The 18,706-nt window shown below is 52.0% G+C and overlaps 1 protein-coding gene across 2 annotated transcripts; it reads right to left on the bottom strand.

Moving 5' to 3' along the window:
- Positions 1–1,337: 1,337 nt before the first annotated feature.
- Agxt (alanine--glyoxylate aminotransferase) lies at positions 1,338–10,605 on the bottom strand. 2 transcript variants are annotated; one of them, XM_055617100.1, is made up of 11 exons: positions 10,325–10,605; positions 10,036–10,228; positions 8,911–8,975; positions 8,321–8,421; positions 7,206–7,276; positions 6,266–6,350; positions 5,278–5,373; positions 4,565–4,634; positions 2,527–2,622; positions 2,101–2,229; positions 1,338–1,699 (listed from the first exon to the last, which is right to left on the bottom strand). In XM_055617100.1, exons 1-11 carry the CDS (start codon positions 10,553–10,555, stop codon positions 1,592–1,594), a joined length of 1,245 nt encoding a protein of 414 aa, XP_055473075.1. In that variant the 5' UTR covers positions 10,556–10,605; the 3' UTR covers positions 1,338–1,591. The 2 variants fall into 2 exon arrangements, with proteins under 2 accessions (XP_055473075.1, XP_055473076.1); XM_055617101.1 differs by lacking the exon at positions 5,278–5,373.
- Positions 10,606–18,706: the final 8,101 nt, after the last annotated feature.

Consider the following 18,706-nt stretch of genomic DNA (forward strand, 5'->3'; position numbering starts at 1 on the left):
CACACACACACACACACACACACACACACACACACACACACACACACCAATTCAGCAACCAAAAGGGGAAAATATGTATGCGGGCAAACTATTTGGACTGACACTTCTCTAAAGATGGTTTACAAGTAGGCAGCGGCACAGGAAAAGATACAGACTTGTCAATCACCAGGGGAGGGTACATACAACCAAGTTAGTTTGACAGTTGCTAGAACAAAAGGATACCAGCCTCCTGGGCCAGGATGTGGACCAGCCACAGCCCTTACACACAGTATCTCCTAGTCAAGGCATCCTGTAACTGAAAGCCTTCTCATTTACTCAAAATAAGTGAAAGTATACAGTCACAGGAAGCCTTGAATTGGGAGGCTGTTGTGTTTCTTAAAGCCTCAAACTGGAAATAAATCAGGTGTCCATCTCCTGCAGGTAAAGGGACAGAATTTCTACAGTGTGGTCATGCAGGTGAGGACAGCCAGGCACATGTGTGCAGGAAGGCCCAAGGTGCTGCGCAGACTCTGGCCAGAGAATGTGTGTGGTCCACGGGTGACGGAGCTCTGGGTCAGAGCCAGGGGATTCTTGAGACTTCTCAGACAAACCACTCGCATACCTCAGAGTCAGACTCTTGGGATATCAAACTAAGATACAGCTGGTTTCTGGACAAAGGCCCGGTTCTAAGTGACCACATGGGCCCTAGATTCTCCAGATGGACTCTCCAGACTCCTCCAAGAACCCTGTTCTGCTCCAGGTCCTCTTACTGCACTGATTACAGCTCTGCTGTTACCTTGTTTGCGTGTACCTCAAGACTGTCTCTTCTGGTCCCCAGGAGCCACAGGGCAGCAGCCACTATTGGCTCAGGAACATATCCCAGAACACAACTGTGACCAGGTGTATGAGGGATGGGGGTATAGCCAGGTCAACCATTCTCTGCCAGTAGGTGCATTCCTACTGATAACCTGGTAAGAGGGGGCTCGCCAGCCTTCCCCTCCAGAGATCTGTATATAGCTTCCCAGTATGCTCCAGACAGCTGGACCAGAAGTGAGGTGTGGGGGACAAGCAAGGCAGGGAACTGGGGCTCGGGGTTCTCTCAGGGCTAAGGGCCATGGATGTGGCCTCCATGGTCATGAGCTGGGATTCTGGTCATGTGTTTGTGGGTGTTTTGAAGACACCATTATGAGAGTGTGTTGGGAATGCAGAGTGACATTTAGAAATTGAAGATGGTTTCCTCATCCCTGGGAAAGGATCTGTGAGCAGGCTCTAGAATAAGGGGTTCCCTTCAAAGGGCCACACTTGGGCTGTGCAGGCAGCTGAGGACCCCAGGACCAGCCCCACAAAGTCAGAGGAGATGCCTGACCAGCACTTTATTGAATATTCCCAAAGGCCAGTGGACTGCAGATTGCAGCTCTGTTGGGAAGGAGATCAGCGTCCCCTTTCACAAAGGCCCCACCTGTGGGAAGAAGGGCGGCTTCAGCCTGTCCCTCCCCATGTAGCCTGGCTGTCAGCAGCTTTGCTGTCCCCAGGCCTGGTGACTTTGCACAATCTCTTGGTTTCTGTGCTACTCCCAGCCCCTTCACGAGGGCATAATCTTGTGAGAAGATGCTCACAATTTGTTCTTAGGACAACGTTGCAGGGCTTCTTTCAGGGCCTCGGCCACACGGTCCACATTCTCCATGGTGGCATTGTAGCCCAGGAAGCCAATCCGCAGAACCTGGTAGGCACAGAACTGACGATGTGAGCCTCTGTCTGCAGCCTTTTCCCTGATGAGCTGGTCAGAGTGGGGTATGATTTACCACATGGGATCACCTTCCATTTGGTATGCAGAAGGGAAATGGCCTCATGCCTGCCGTATGAGGGCCAGAACTAGCCCTCCCTTCTGCACCCGAGGCATAGAGTGCAGTGGTCTGACCAAGAGGGTCACTCAGCACTCAGAGTAGATACCTGGTAAAGCTCCCTCCTGGGGTGGAAAGGGCTGAAGATACTCTACTTGAAGTGATCATGCCTTCCCTGGCCCTTCAGTGACCCAACACAGATGGGGCATGCAACAGGACTCAAAACAGGCTGTCTAGTGCCTCTGGTTACAAAGCCCTGGCTCTCCAGGAGCTTGCTCACCTTTTCCTCAGAGGGTCCAAGGCCACCAGCGATCTCAATGTTGAAGTGGTCCAGCACATAGCTGACGATGTCCCTCCAGTTGTAGCCAGCAGGCACCGTCACGGTGGTGACTGTGGGCAGCCGGATTTTCTGCAAGAAGTGCCAGGCTCAACCATAGGGACTGGGACCCTTCATGCTGCTTGATCTGTGCTGGCTCTCAGAGTGCAGAGAAAGGGCCAACTAGTGGTGACGGCAGGGTTCCCTTGGCAGGAAATAGGAGGCATTGAGAGATTGCCAAGGGGCTAAAGAGGCTGCCTCCAGCTTCTGGAGGCCCAAGTCCCATGGAAACATTGTGCTTGGTCTCCTCAACTGATTATAGCTTCACCCTCCCCAGTGGACTAGTACCTGGCTCAGTCACCTGACACCCTGTTCCCATGGGCTCCTCACCGGATCCTTCACAAAGAGCTGTAAGCCCAGCTCCTGCAGGCGCTTGTGCAGATATGCTGTGACCTCTCTGTGCCGCTGCCAGGAATTCTCCAGGCCCTATGGGGAAAAGGTGGCCGTGACAGGCAGGCAGCACGCTTGCCCCTCTATAGCCTAGGTATACCGAGACAACTTCTTCTGGAACCCCAGGCTTCGAGGAGACAAGAGGGTCTATGCTGGGACAGCTTGAGGAAAAAGGATGATTGATTTCTGGGAGAGAGAGAGAGAGAGAGAGAGAGAGAGAGAAGCGGGTCCCAGCCTCCCAGCCTCCCATGGGTGTCCAGTGGGCCCTGGGAAGACAGGAAGGACATGTTTCAAAGGGTGGGTGGCCCCTTGAGGAGGCTGGGATTGCTGGCTACATGGGTGTGGTGTGATCAGGGTCAGGTCCCATTCATTCTGACCCTGGTCCTAGGAGACCCGTAGTAACTAGTCCTCCCTACTCTAGCCCCCACTGTCACTTCACCAACTGCTTTCCAGGGGCCACTGGCACTCACCATCTTCTAGCACACTGAGCTAACCCCTTTCCCAATACTCTTTCTTCTTCCATGTTTAGGGTCTCAGTATGTAGCTCAGGCTAGCCACACACTCCTGATCCTGCACCAGCATCCTGAGTGCTGGGATTACAGGTAGGTGCCACCATACCTGGCTACCCGTGATATCTTTATTTTTCCCTATCCAGTTCAGCCCTAGTCTTTGTTCCACAGAGATGTACCTCCAGTTGAGAGCCCTAGTCCAGTGTAGGTGACTGTCTAGATCATGGGTCATCTCGTCTCTAATCTAGTTCGCATGCAATGGCTTCATGAGTGGCTCTAAAAATGCAAACATGGTAGCCACAGCCCAGGGCCTCTTCCTGGCCTCTGTGGCTGGCAGTGGCCTGTGGAGGACATCAGGGCTCAGAGGAAGGTGGCCAAGCTTTGGTTATTTTTCTGTTCGGTGACCTATGCAACCAGATGTACCCATGCCCATGCTTCACCTCCATTTCCTAAGAGTTTATTTTGCACTGGGCACACCACTGGCCCAGTTGGCCTGGAAGCTGCACATGCCTGCAGAGTGTCAAACCCTTCTCTGGGGAGTGCTGCAGTGGCCAAGTATGTCCCCAGGGCTTGTATGGAGACTGTCTTGGCCAGCAATACAGGAGCCACAGGTGGTATTGGCTTGTGTCAGTTGGAGAGGTTTGTAACAAAGCCGAAGGCAGCTGACCATGGTAGTGCATGCTTGTAATCCCAGAGCTTGGGAGGTAGATGCAGGAGAATTGGGAATTCAAGGCTAGCCCGGCACTCAGATACACAGCAAGTTTGAGGCTACATGAGGCTTTAGCTTAGGTTTTTTTTTTCTGTTGTTGTTGTTTTTTGTTTATTTTGTTTTGTTTTAAAGCCAGAGTAACCGTTTCTTGCTCCATCTGGCTCTGGCCCCTGTGATATCTTCAGACATGTTATTATAGACTAAGCTTCTAAAAACTATGAGCCAAATTAATTTAACCATAAGTTATTCTGGCCGTGGCTTTCTGTTAGAAGGACACAAACGATCTAAGAGAGAGACTGATCTGCCAACCACTTAGCCACGTGTGCCCCATCCCTCTCACCATGCCTACCTGTCTCAGAGCACCCACTCTGTTCTTGGGAGCCCCCCTCTTCTCGCCTCCTCTGTGATCTGCTCTGTAACTGAATGCTCAGACCAGAGCCTATATCTGTCCTGGGCTCTGTCCTCTTAGTCTACCCACTGTCGTGCCCCACTTTCCTCTTCGAAGCGGCCAGTCCTTCCCTGATCCCATCCTCCCTGCTACACCACAGCTTCTACTCCAAAGCCTGTGTCTATTGGCAAACCACTTCACTGCTGCCTTAGGATCCCTCTTGTCTTCTTTTTCCAGAGCAATATGAGGGAGTCACAGCGAAGGAAGAATTCCACAGGTACCCATTCTGGGGTGCACCCCAGACCAAGGGGTGTCCTTCTCTCCTCTCTCCCCTTCTCCTTCTCCCCTTTGGGCTGAAGTCCCTCCTATTACCTGCTCTGAAATGAGTGCCAGGCTCTCCCTCAGGCAGTACAAGCTGATGACAGGCGTGGTGTGGTGAACTCTGGGGAACAAAGAAGAGCCTGCTTCAGTGTCTCGGTGTGGTTGTTACACCTCAGCAGCCCAGGGTCTAAAACCAGAGACAACCATTTCCCAGGGACACTTTCTGACTTCAGAGTCACAAAGTCAGAGACGCCAGGGAGGGAAGGCCCACACAGAGCCTGGCAACATGCGTGGAAATGGGAGGAGTACATAGCTGATGGCCTCCTCCCTACCAAGACTCCATGTTCGTGCAAAACTAGCACCGGGCCTTTTGTCTCCACTAGTGTAGAGCACCGTTCCGATACCCTGTCTTGGGTTTCATACAAGACCCCTCAGCATTATGACCAGGACGGCCTATGGAACCTCTGGTTAACCTTCCAAGAAAGGTAAACTGAGGCCTGGAATGAGAAGATACAGCAAAGCCAGGTGCAGAAAGCTGAGGGAGAACAAGGATTAGGGAAATGACAGTGGGGCAGGGTGTTTAGTAGATCCAAGCCTCTGGGCCTGGATTGAATGGCTAGCACAAGATTCCCCAGTTAGGTCACAGAGGCTCAAAGGCACAAAGGCATAAAATGCAGAACTTGGCTTACATGGTGGATAAGAGGTGAGGTGGGGCGGGGGGGAGGCACCCTGCCCCCCTCATCCCTTGCCCTCCTGACACTCACATTCTGTTCTTGCCCTCACAGCCCCACAGCTTGGCCAAATAGGTGATGTCTGTGTAGAAGGAGACTGGCTTTGTCTTCCGAGAGTAGACCTTGTGTCTGGGCAAGAGAAAGCAGTCTGAGTACCTGCCTCTGGCTTTTGGGCTGTCCTGGGTCACAGATGTTGGGGGGCAGGGACAGAAAGCCTATTGTGGGACTTGTGTTCATGGGATTTTGTGAGCTTGTGCAGGCTGTCCAACTCTCTGGGGTCCATGTGGGACTGTCATGTGGGTACCTTTCTTCCACTTCCACCCACAGGTTTGTGCTGCCTCATTTCTTAGGGAAACTGAGGCCCAGGGTTGGTTTACATACTGCTTCCCAGGCGGGATTCCTCAACCCTTCACTGCACCCCTGATTGATGAGCTTCCTCTCTTCCCGCACAGGTCTTAGCCCCCACTTTCCTTGTGGTGCTGCTGCTGTCTGACGTGGTAACCAGGAAGAATTCCTGACCAGATGAACATCGACTCACTTGGGTTTGAACTCAAAGGCTGGTTGCAGCTGGTGGTCATTATCTGCTGAGGTATCTCTCTAATTACCTTGTCTCTTCCTCCAACCCTCACTATCTAGACCCAGGATGTAGATACCAGGAGCCTGAGGTGATGTGAGGGTGGGGCTGCAGAGTAAGGGGTGGCTTGTACCTGTCTCTGGCGGCTCCTACGCCAACTCCTGGAAGATGAGCTGGGGCTGAAGGATGGGTCCTGAGCTCTGAGCATCCAGACACATTGGATCACCCCTTAGCGTGACAATGGCCAGCCTCTGACGCTGCCCACAGCTCAGGCCCTGGCATGAGTTTTCCCCCTACCCACCATCTTTGGAGCACATCTTGTCTTTTAGGGCATCCCAGCAGGGTGAGCAGGGAGAGGTTTCAACATGAAGCCTTTCTCTTCTCCCTCTAAGGGCCAGCAGTGTCCCATCAGCATCCATACCCCAACGCAAGGTGCGGATCACTCACTTGGCCTTGTCGCTGAAGGAGATGAGAGAGATCCCTGGTGGGGCATTCAGGACCTTCTGGGAGCCAGAGTACAAGATGTCAATGCCTAGGGTAGGGATGGAAAAGGGAGTGTCTGAGAGTCCACAGAGGGATTCACCCAGTAGGTGTGTTAGACTGATCTATACCGTGTCCTGTGATTGGTGAACCAATATTCCACTGATAGGTGGAAACCAGGAGGGGTATGGGAAAGTCCTGGTTTTGGATCTCAGAACTTTTTTTTGTCATACTTATGACCTCAGGTTGGATCCTCTTAGCATGACTTTTCTCCTCCTGTCTGCTCCTGCTGTAGATGGAGGGCCTCCAAAATAACCCTCAGAGTAGCAGCTGTCTCCTGCTGCACCCCCACACCCTGTCTGATGGCCTGGAAGAAACTCAGGCTGTTGATTTACTTCAAAGTCTGTGCTGCCCCAGGGCTACGGTGTGGTGTGATATGTCCCTAGGGGCTTCTGTGGTTGGTCTTTAGTGTGGTATGGGAGGGTTGGGACCTCTGAGAGGCAGGGCCTATTGGGAAGTTACTGGATCACAGACTGTCCTCAGAAGTTGACCCTGCCTCGTTTTCAGAAGAGGGCTTTTATGAAAGAACAAGCCTTCTGCTTCCTAGTCTCTGGCTCCTCATCCTGTGATCTCTTCCTCTTGCTTAGTCCTACTATGTTGCTGTTCCCCATGAGGTGATGTGGCCAGAACCCATGCCAGAGACCCTGCCATGCTGTTTGGACTTTCTGTCTAGCAAACTGCAAGCTGCATAACCTCTTTTGCCAGGGTCTGTGGAGACAGAGCCATAAACCCAGTTGCGGTCCGTTGGTGGACCTACACGAACTGTCATACTGAGTCTTTGGTAACCTCAGAGTTTTACAGTGTATAACGGTAACCTGGAAAATGGAGGGTATAGGCATGCTCTTACCTTGTTGGTCCATGTAGATGGGGACCCCACCCAGTGATGCCACAGAGTCCACCAGGAATAGGCACTGGTACCTGGAGGAGTCATAGGCATTGAGGCAGCACAGTGACGAAGGAGGGATCCCGGGAGTTCAGATTTCAGCCTGGACTGGGTGACTGGTAGGGATGGGGATGGGAGGAGCTTGAAAGTCTTTGGAATTGCATAGAGGAAGCAGCTGTAGTGCTGGGCAGGTATCTATACTATGATGGGTGGGTCAAAACCCAGATGGCTCTGCTGCAGTACCTCTCAGAGATATATGAGGGTCAACCTAGGAAGTCAGGGTTCTGAGTGCCAAGAGCTAGCATGGGTTTCAGTAACCTGGCAGCATAAAGGTCTGGGCTTCCCTCTACCGATAGCTGTACATTTGGCCTCCTGCCACAGACACAGAGCTGTTAGAGGTCAGAGGCCATCTCAAGTAACAGTGAGTGTGTTCATCCTCTTCTACCCAGGTTTCCTCATGGAAGCACAGCCATGGGTAAGGTTTGAACCCCATAGATGTTTAATGAGGCTTCATGTATGGGCAGGACTCTATGTGAGGGGCTCTTTCGGTGGGGACTGTGCCCATACGGGTTCCACATCCTTGAAGACCATGCCTCAGTAACCCTCTACGGCCCTGCCAAGATCCTCTCTGTCCTGTGGTCAGCTCTACAAACAGCAGAGGGGCTACCATATGCTGTTCTCCTGTAAACCCCTCTGTGGGGTTGGGGAAAAAGTGCAGGCAAGGGACAGCCTTGGGGCTAGGGAACTCTCTGGGTGAGCTGGGAGCAGGCTTGAGATGCATACAGCCCTTTGAGATGCACCAGCCCTTGCCAGCCATGGATCCCCCCCCAAGGTCAGTACCACTAGGGGGTATTTGGCTTTTGGGTACTTGGTTTTATTCCAGCCCCTGGGTCCTCATCAAATAAAATGATGATAATAAGACATATTCAGCCTGGAGCAAAACCTTCCCGTGCTGTGTGACAGTGGTAGGAAGGAAGGTGAAACAAGGGCAGTTGGGCCACCTTCCACTGGCAGCATTGTAGAGTCATCCAGCCAGGCTGTGTGCTATCTGCCCTGGCCCTGCCATAGATCAGGCTTACCTGTGGCAGAGCTCCCCGAAGCCATCCAGAGGCTGCATCACACCAGTAGATGACTCCCCGTGGGTCAGGAACAGCAGCACTGGTTTGTGCCGAGCCAGGCCCTGAGGGTTGGGGGTGACAGCTGTGAGTACTGATAGGAACCTCTCTGTGGATCAGCGAGCTCCTTACAAAGGAGCCTGTGAGGGCAAGGTTAGGCTCATGCACAAATACCCACATCCCTCCAAAGCGGAGTAGGCCAAGTTAGAAAGCAGGCATGCGATGTGCCTCACCCCCTTTCTGTCTGTGCACAATGAGGGAGGAGAATGAGTAGAAGGCCTTGTGGAGAACAGCGGCCAAGACCCTGCCTGCCTTGTGGGCCTGGAGGTTGGAGCTGGGCTGACCCCACAGGGAGGGGCTGGCACCCTGGTGTTCAGTAACAGGTCGTGCCTCCCTGCCCACAGGTTTGCATCCCAGACTCCATTTTGTTTTCAGACAGAAGAAAGCTTCCCTGGTCCTGGGTACAGGAGCCCCTCCTATGGCCACACCTAGACAAGCCACTGGCCTCAGCAAACCAGCTCAGCCCCTCCAGGGATGACTCAGAGTCCCAGTACCTCCTCCACCTCCCGCAAAGTGTAGCGTTCTCCAGGGTTCTTGATCATCTGGTGCACACGGGCTCCTGAGGACAGGGGCAGAATGGGTAGTGAGTAGGGAACAGTATGGAGGACCCCATTCAGCCTGGCTTATTCATGATCCCATTCAGAGATGAAGTGGAGCATGCTCTGTGAGGGCTGCTTTTCCCACAGATACAGTACTGCCCTGGCTTCCGCGGCTTTGAATCCAGAGCTTGGCGGGGGTGGGGGTGGGTGTCCCTCCTCAGGCCATGGTACCTGAGGCTCCGGGCAGCCTCATCACATAGATAATGTCTATATGAGGTCACCCTGAGACCCACAGGTGGTATGGTATCCTACCTAACCCTAGTGGACTTCACAGGTGTCTCACACTGTTTGGCAGAAGCCTGAATGAAGGGTGATAGGATGAAGCTGGCCTTGACCTGTGGATCTGATAACTCCAGGAACCAAGCACCTGTCCTGCTGCTTGTCTCTGGGTCCTATGTTACATGACCCTGCTCACAGCCAGAGTCCTAGCAGGGAAGGAACCTGAACCACTCAAGTCTCAGTGAAGGGAGAAATGGAGGGGCTTGCCTAGATGTTAGAGCCTGGATGACTGGTGCCCATCAACATTGTGCCATACACTTGTGAACCATGCAGGCCTTTTGCAAATGCCCAGGTCTACCAGAAGTCGGAGTGTATGCCTACCCTCTTCCATCTCAGACTATGGAGGAAGAAGTATTCCTGGGTTCTCATTTTGCAGACGGACAAGGTGCTGAGATTTGGGGACAGAGTCAGCCTCTGAAATTCCAATCTTCCCGGGGACCCCAGAGAGCTGCTGGGGCTCAGAACAAGGGCTTCCTGGCAGCACCTTTTCCATGCATTCCAGAAACAATCTTGTCCTAACTCTGGAAAACCAGTCTGCTGTCCTATGCTGGGGAGGGGAGAATGCCCTGATATCTGTCTGGAGGAGGCAGCAGCTGGGGGAGGTAGAGGCCTTAGGGCCACAGGAAGGAGTGCCCAATCCAAAGGCACAGGCCAGAGCCTGATCTGGAGGAGACAGCTTCTGGATTCCCCCAATGAGGCCTCTGAAGGGATAGCAGAAGGTCACTAGACACTCTCCCTTACCAATGCGATGGGCAATCTCTGCAGCCCGCATTCCCCAGAGGCCATTGGCTCCAACTAGAAAGGAATCCCCAGGCTCTAGGAGGTTGAACAGGGCAGTCTCCATGGCACAGTGTCCCGAGCCGCTGACAGCGAATGTGAGGGGATTTCTGGTCTGGAACGCATACTGGATGCCTTGCTTGATCTCATCCATAATCTAGACAGTGGGCACACAGTGAGATCCTCTGCTCTGCCCGCCGCCGAGTGACCACCGCCCCTAAACGGAGGCTGTCTGCCGCCAAGCCCTCCCTACCTGAAACATCTCTTTTTGCATGTGGCCCATCATCCTCAGACCTCCTGCCGCCAGCACTCGTGGAGCTAGGTTGGAGGGCCCTGGACCCAACAGGAGCCTCTTCGGAACTGACAGGGGCTTACTCAGAGCCTCTGGGGGTGGCACCAGCAGCTGGTGGGAGCCCATGGTCCGTACCCAACCTGTTGCTCTGGAGCCTAGCGTCACACTGGCCTTGGCCAACATCCGGAACATTTCCCAGCAAGCTCTGTGCTGAACTCAGAGGCGAGGCCTGGTTGATGAGTCCCTGTTGCTCCTGCCCTTTTATTGTCAGTTTAACCCTGATCGATGTTTGTCTTTTCGTCAGGACAGTGGAGGTGTAAACCTTCCACGGCGCGGGGGGAGGGGAACCTTCGGTGTACCGACAAAGAGCAGGGGCATGAAGAGCATCCCGGGGTCCCCGTGCAGCCCAGCCAGGGGTCTGAACGTTTCTTCAAGAGTCAGAGAGCAGGGTCTGGGGCCCCTAGGACTGAGGTATTGCAACCCCCCACCTGAGCAGTGGGTCTCGTAGCAACCAGGCTGGGTGTGGCTACGTCCCAGTACAGTTTGGTTCATTTGGTGCTGTCTGTACGCGCGAGGTACAGGACTACCCACCACAGCACGGTTGGCCTCCCAGAGGCCTGAGGGAAACGGACCTTCCCTCCCAGCGCTGTCAGTCACCAATAGCTGCTCAGAAGGGATGGGGTTCACGGGCTCCTGCCCCATTCATGCTGGAAATTTGACTGGCTTGGGGGGGGGGCATGAAGTTGGGTATGGAAAAGTGAAGGGGGGATAGTGGAGAAATTGGATTGGAGAGGTGAAGAAGGGGTGGGTTTGACCAAAATACATTAACACATGTATGAAATTCCCAAGTAATAAAAAAAGAGTTACCCCTCAAATCAGAAAAATCAATAAATAAACCCATTAAAAAGATTTTAAAGACAAAACATCATATTTTTATATGTTGATAACTAAAAATGGTTAATTGCAGACATATACTGGTGGACAAATCTGTCCATTGGATCTCAGATTGGAGAAAGAAAGGAACTATTTACAGAATATTTTAACGTCCTAACTACAATTGTTCACATTCTGCCTTCGAGTAAAGGACACACACTTATCTTTGTTAAGTGTGTGTGTGTGTGTGTGTGTGTGTGTGCTGTGTGTTCGTGTATTTCATTTGTGTATGTGTGTATGGGTGTGGGCTGTGTGTTTTTGTGTGTATATTTCATTCACAGTCACAAAGCCAGGGGATGAGGCCCAGTGTGGTCCAGAAACTGTATTTGCTGTCCCTGGCTTGGCTGATGGTGCATTTCAGCAAATGTATCTGAGTGTGGAGAGACTCCATTGCTTCCTTGCCTCCTCCCTCTCCTGCACTTATCCCCACTGAGACCCCTTGTGGAAACGTGGAGGCTCCACCCCGCATTCCCCTTCACGTGCTCACTGAGATGCTGCACGGAGACTGACCCCTCCCAGCATCCCCTTCTTGCAGTTACTCGGACAACTATACCCTCTCACAGGTCACACTCATATCCACACAACTCACACAAAACTCACATTCACACACACCTCTCACACTTACACACAGAACTCATATATGTTACCCATACTCATATACATATTCTCACACTCCTACATAATGGTCAACTCATACACACTGACTCTCACACTCAGCTTTCTCTCACAAGTATGTTAACTTCTATAGCCACCCACAGCTCACACCAGCTTCTATACGCACGCCAGTTCAAACTCATTTTCACACTCACATACTCTCAGGTTCACCTACTGCAGGCAATTTGGGCATAAGGCTTTCCGACATCACATTCCTCCCTGTCAGAAGTCTCTAGGGTCAAGTTCACACTCATAACCAACCAGCTCTCTCAGAGCTCGCTCCGTGTCTCTCTCTAAACCGTAGGCTCCTAAAGAGGAGGAACCAGCCCAAATTGAGGGTCCTGGGAAGTAAAGAGGCAACCTAACCCTCCCTCCCTGCTTTGGTGAGGCCCCTCCCCTGTATCCCAGCATGAAGGGAGGGGGGATAGGGGAGATGCTAGCCTCTGAAAACCGGGTTTGCTGACTGTGGTCATATTCCCTCATGGTGCTCAGGAGCCAGACTGTGGCCTCATAGGACTGGAGGCCCCTCTGAAAGGGCAACCCTGGACCTTGACAACTGGGGACAGTGATGTCACGAGCATCCAAACATAACAGGAGCCAGCACAGTGGCCAGAAAGCAGTGGTGCTCCAGAACCTGCTCCTGAGCTGGACAGAGATCAGGTGCAGGGCTGACTGGTCAGGAACCTGGGGGACCTCCTAAGCCGCTGCATGCACTCCCAAGCCCCAGGTCACCCCCTCCTTTATTCCAAGTGTACTCAAGCTGTCACCACCAAGCCCCTAGACTTGGTGATGTAGCTGGGGACCTCCTGTCTTCTGAGTAGTCTCTACTTCCCTAGGTACAGCAACCCCACTCAGCTCAACTCCACTGTAGCCTCCTTGCCTCTGGGCCTCCTCTTTCCTCCAGGGCCCCTAGCCCAGGTCCACAAGCCCTAATCCCAGGGTTTTCTGGACCATTGTTTTCTGCTGGCTCTTTGGATCTTGGGTGGCTTTGTCTCCTTCACACCCTCACGTTCTACCTCTGCTCCTCTGGAGATACATCTGAAATCCTGCGCACAGCGGTTTTTCTGCCCGGAATGCTCGCCCCTTTCTTAGCCCTGCTTCTTCTGGAAATGCTGGGAACAGGCCATCATGTCTACATTCTTTTGGGTATCTTTCTTCAGGCTGAAGGCACCTCCTTCAGGCCACACATGTAATACTATGTGTTTACCGCCTGTCCCATCCTGCCAGGACCGCCCTCACAAGCACTGTGCAGCTCTGCGTGCTCAGTATGGTTCATGGGAGGTAAAGAAAATGAAGGGCCGCTCCTAGGGTTGTGCGCACAGCCCATCTTGAGCCAGGAAGGCATGCACTTTGCTCAGGGCTGAAGCAGGCTCACCTGTGCTGACAGAGCCACAAGCCAGAGGAGCTGTTGCAACCCTGGGTGGGTGTTGTCACAGGCCCTACACTGATTGGGAGCTGGGCACTGACAAGAGCAAACATCAGTTCAGGTAACGACCTCGGTTTCCTCGGAGATAAGGACTACGTGGGCCTGGCTCATCTCTACATGAAGCTGAAAGAAGCGTCCTGGAGCTGATGTATCAAATACAAGCCACAAGCGTGTCACAGATGGGCCTTGGCCAGCTGTGTGTCCAAGGGTAGATGTGTCAGATCCACATTAGAACCTGGGTGGCTGAGAGGTCCCAGGAGGGTCCTAGTTCTCCAAACAGTCCCAAGCAGGGCCCAGCACTTTTCATTCCATACCATGATTTGAAACAGTGAAGACAGCTGCTCTGGCCTGTGGGTCCAGAATTTGTATGCTGCATAGTGTGTCCCGTGGCTCCAGAGTGTGCCACATAAGCTTTAATGTCCTCTCTTTCTGTTGTAGGGCCCCGTGCTTCTCCCACAGGCTGTCTGCTCCTGTGAACATCTCCAAGAGGCACTGTTCTGTGACTTCCAGGCTGGAGTGGCCATTGAGACCAAAGAGTTCACTTCTCTGAGAGCCAGTATAAATAGATATTTGCAATGAACACTGTTTAGTTATCAACTTGCAAAACCCAAAAAACATACAGTATTTTGTCTTTAGAATCTTTATTAAGAGATTTATTTATTAATTTTTCTGATTTAAAGGAGTGGCTTTTACTATTTGAGAATTTTATACACTAATGAATGTAATGTGTTTTGATCAAATCCATGCCCTTCTCTCCCTACCAATTTCTCCCTTATTTCCGCCTCCAAACCCACAGCTTTAGCTGGAGGGGAGAACTTCCTGTGCCTATGGTCTGACTGCTGTGCGCTCTGCGTGCTGCAGAGCTCTGTGTACTCTGTGTACTCTGCTGTGCAGAGGGGCCTGGCCCAAGCCGCTCTCTTCAGGTCAGGGTCTGTGTGGCAAAAGTTGGTCTTCACCAGGTATGAATCCCTCAAGATCAGTCTCACCACGCAGCTCCTAATCAGAGCCACCAACCCTGTTTTGGTGGATGGTGGTAAGTACCACAAGCCAATGTCCTGACCATCTATTGAATTTGGCTAAGTTTCCTCACCTGTACACTCAGGACACAAGGCACTCAGACATGAAATGTAGACACACATGCCAGACTCAGCATGGGAGAGATGACAGTAGAAAGCCTGAAATCCAACTAGAAAAGAGAAGCGCAGGGCTGGACTTCTTCTCTGAACAGAGGTGTCACATCCTGACTCAGGGATCCAAGGTTATGGGGCATGGGACAAGCTGGAGGGAGAAGAGGGAGGGGAAAGTTGTAAATGTATTATTCATCTATAAAATTCAAAAAAGATAATTAAAAACATGTTAGAGACAGCTTACACATTAGAAAAAGATTTGAGGTTTATCCTGACCCGTCTTTCTCCAGGCCCTGGTTGCTGCCTGTTTATTCAGAGCATTGTTCTGACCCGTATTATGCTCTTACCATTCTTTCTTGCCTTATACAAGCCTTAACCTTCCTAGCCACATCTGCATCTCCAGGCAAGAGCAGAGGTGCTCTGTCTCAAAGGGTGACTTGGGTCACATCACCATGAAACAATGCTCACTCCTTACACCACTCTTGACAGGCATGGGGCATCCCTCCCTAGGCAAGGGTGGGGTCCTCCATAGGAATCTTGGCTAACCCCTAAACATTAAAAACTCAGGAGCTGGAATATCAGGGGTTTTCCAGGGAGCAATCAGCGTTCCTCTCCCTAGCCCGACTGGTCCAAGCATGTTTTCCTGGGTGGGGCACAGCCTACCAGGGTCCAGTCTGGGTTCCTAGAACTGGGAATCCTCAACTCTATCATCAAGACCTTTCCAATCCCCACCCCCACCCTTAGGGCTGTGAAAGAAGGTTCCTGGTGGGCTTGGAGGGAGTGAGGCATGACCTCCTGAGGTGGTGGTGTAGGGAGGGTCACATGGGGTCACTTCTGCCCTACATTCTGAGATCTGGACTCGGTGTCCTTAGTCCTAAAGCAGGACTCAAGCATCAAGGGCTTTGGAGACTACATCAAGGCCAAGGAGACTACAGATGATAGTTTCTGCTGGATCTCTGGATGTGATCTCAGAGGCCTAGACCCAACAAACCTGCAAGATCTCCACTCCTACCCACATAATAGTCTGTCCCTCTTTTCTGGTCAGTGACATAGACTGGAAGGTGGAATTTCCCAAGGTACCTCCAGGCAAGTGGGCCTGCTGTCCCAGCCAGGCACTCACATCTGGAGTCCATACATGCATGGAAGCTGGTGTCCCAGTACTGCCCAGGAAATGGGCAAAGTCCGCACTAGTCTTGGCCAGTCTTGGTTATGGATGCTGTGTGTTGGCTTGTGTCCCCCAAATATGTGTTCTAGCTCTGACCCCTGATACTTCTGGTGATGATCTTGTATTTAGGTATTTACAGATGTGGTAAGATGGGCCAGCCTGCATTAGGGTGGGCCTAATGCTATGGCTGCTAACCCTATAAGAAAAGGGAATTTATGGAGAGAGAGAGAGAAGTAGGGGGAGAGGAGAGAGGCATACACAGCTACACAAAGAGGGGCATGGACACATGCACACACACATACACACACAGAGGCATATAGACACGCAGAATCTGCACGGACACATAGATACACTCACAGACACAGCAAAACACTGTGTCAGGCAATGACAACTCAGAAACCTGGTGAGGCAGCCACAGCCTAGGACAGTTACAGTCACAGAAAGTAAATGAAGGAAGAAAGATGTTATCCTAGAGGCTTCAGAGATGGGCCTGCAGACGCCTTGATCTGGACAGCTTGGGCATTTGTCATCATAGCCACGGGGGTAGGGGAGGGCATTAGCCAGCTTTAAAGCCTGTCTCCCTAGGGTTTTGTCACCAATACCTGTAGGTACCGAGCTCTGAAGTGCGCTGCTCTCACCTCCTACCCCAGCGGGCCACCCCACCTGGCTCCTCAGGCCTCAGTGGGTGCTCTCTTCATGGTCTCCTTGCTTCATCATGACTCCACAGCTCACATTTACCTGCTCCTCAGAGGGCCACCACTGTCTCTTTCACAGCCTTGCATTGTTCTTTTGCTTGGTCAACCCCCAAGAACTTTTGAAACTTTGAGGCAGGGAACATATCAGGAGAGGAGAGAATTCCTCATTCAAACTCTCACAGTTCTCACAAACTACTGAGTACTATGTCAATATCAAACCACAGCAAGAATGTACAATGCCTATGGCTGCCTGCCAGATAAGCACTGGCTGAGAAACCAAACAGGTGTTCTGCCACTCCCAGCCTTGCCTTGGGAGCAATTCCCCTCCTCCCCTGGTTTCTATGGAAAGGTCTCAACACTTCCTGTGGCTGTGAAGGCTACTAATCCTGAGAACTATAGTCCTGGCTCTATAGTTCTGCTGTTCCTGACCACTCAGAGCACTGAGGGACACTGTCCAAGAGCCATTGAATCAGGTTCAGGTCCACTGTCTTAACCTGTGCTGGGACATGTGTGTGTGTGTGTGTGTGTGTGTGTGTGTGTGTGTGTGTGTGTGTTGGACAGGGGATGGTAGGGGGGGAGAGCTCAGGAGCTGGGAACTGTCCATCAGCATCTGGTGGATTTGGGAAGTTGACAGATAGAACTTGAGAGAAGATGTTGGAGATCCATTGCCCTCTGGGCTCTCTACCTCCCCTGGGATCCTTGAACCGTTCTTTGGCTCTTCTAGCCTTCCCTAGATTCTCCTGACCTTCCCTGGGCTCCACAGACCTCCCTGAGCTCCTACGGTCTCCTGTGGGATTCCTCTGACCCTCCCTCATCTCCCTGAACTTTCCTGGGATTCCCTGACCATCCTTTGGGCTCCTCTAGCTTTCCTTGGGCTTCCCTGGGATTCCTCTGATCCTTCCTCACCTCCTGTTCTCTCCTGGCCTTCCTTGGGATCCCCTGACCCTCTCTAGGTTCTCCTAGGATTCTCTTGACCCTCCTTGATCCTCCCTGGTCTCCCCTGACCATCCCTGGGATCTTCCAACTGCCCACAGGCTCTCCCCAGCTCTCTTGTGCTTCCCTTAGGATCCCCTGACCCTGTTTTGGGTTCTACTAATCCTCCAAGGCTCCCCTGGTCTTAGTGTCTTCTGCCTCTGCGACTTGAACTTTGTACTTTTTCCTTGTAATAAGTCACAGCTGTGAGTGGATCATTCTAGCAAATTAAAAAGGAGTGTGCATCCTGTTCTCACAGCCAAGAAAGTCCCCAAGAGATACCATGATTGTATGCCAGAAGACTATGGCCTCATCATAGCAGGCACCTGCCTGGCTTGTCAGAAGCAGATCTGAGGGTGCCAGAGTGGCCAGTGCTGCAGCACAGGACAAGAGGGTTCAGAGGGATCTCCAGGGCTGGGGATCAAGAGGCTGAGAAGCCTGTGCTGGAACCTATGCTACCCAAAGAGCTATCAGCTGGGACACAGGAAAACAGCGACACCTAGTGTCCATACTGTAGCAAACGTGTGTCACACACCCTTCCTCACAGGTAAGCCACCTTTTGCTCTTTTTAAAGGCAAAAATTCCAGGCAATGATGCATGAGCTGAAAAGTATTCTTTACAGACTTTTAAAAAAGCACTGTGACAGATATAGGAAGCAGATGGTTTGAAGAAAAGTTCATTTTTCTCTGTGCTTCAGGAGTCTCAGTTCACAATCAGCTCAGGTATTTCCAGGCCTTTGGTGAAGCAGAGCATCATGGTCTCCAGAGCAAGGGGCTGAAGAACCTGCTCATCACATAGCAGCCAAAGATGCTGAGAAACAGAGGGGGATCCAGGGCAAGAGAAAGTCCCCTAGGAACATGACGCTAATGACCTTCGAAGGTTTCCATCATCCATCAGTAAATTAATCCATTGATTAGGTCAGAGTCCATGATCCAAATTCCTCTCAAGGACTGGGTCTACTAGTGAAGGCAAGCCCTTAACTCTTGGACATTTGTGGGGTAGATGCACTTCCAACTCATAACATGGAGTGACACAGAAAGGTCCAAAGAGGACCTGTACCTGTTGCCAGCCCTGCATGGTGCCTTGGCCACGGCATGTGCGCGCAGGTCGATTTCTAAGAAGGCAACCTGGGAAGCTGGACAATAGACCTCCTGCATAAGAAATTCTGAGCCAGGTGGCAGTAGCCTCTGGCAGGCAGTCTGTGAGCACACAAATGCGTGAAGCGGTGACAGGTGATGTGATTCCTGAATGGCCGAGCAGGGAGCCTCACCTCTTACTGACTCAGTTAGGTCAGGGGTTGGCAAGCAGAAACATCCAGAGCAGAGAGGCAGTCATGTGCCTTCACTTCTGCTGATGGAACAGCCTCTAGAG

This window comes from Psammomys obesus, unplaced genomic scaffold (assembly GCF_907164565.1).
Source record: "Psammomys obesus unplaced genomic scaffold, mPsaObe1.curated_primary_1811, whole genome shotgun sequence".
Lineage (NCBI taxonomy): Eukaryota > Metazoa > Chordata > Mammalia > Rodentia > Muridae > Psammomys > Psammomys obesus.

Coding starts and splice junctions, on each gene's coding strand:
- Agxt (XM_055617100.1), bottom strand. CDS start 10,555: ATGTTCCGGATGTTGGCCAAGGCCAGTGTGACGCTAGGCTCCAGAGCA. Junction 8,976..10,035: donor AGAGATTGCCCATCGCATTG/GTAAGGGAGAGT, acceptor CCCTGTCCTCAG/GAGCCCGTGTGCACCAGATG. Junction 7,277..8,320: donor TTCGGGGAGCTCTGCCACAG/GTAAGCCTGATC, acceptor TGACTCCTCCAG/GTACCAGTGCCTATTCCTGG.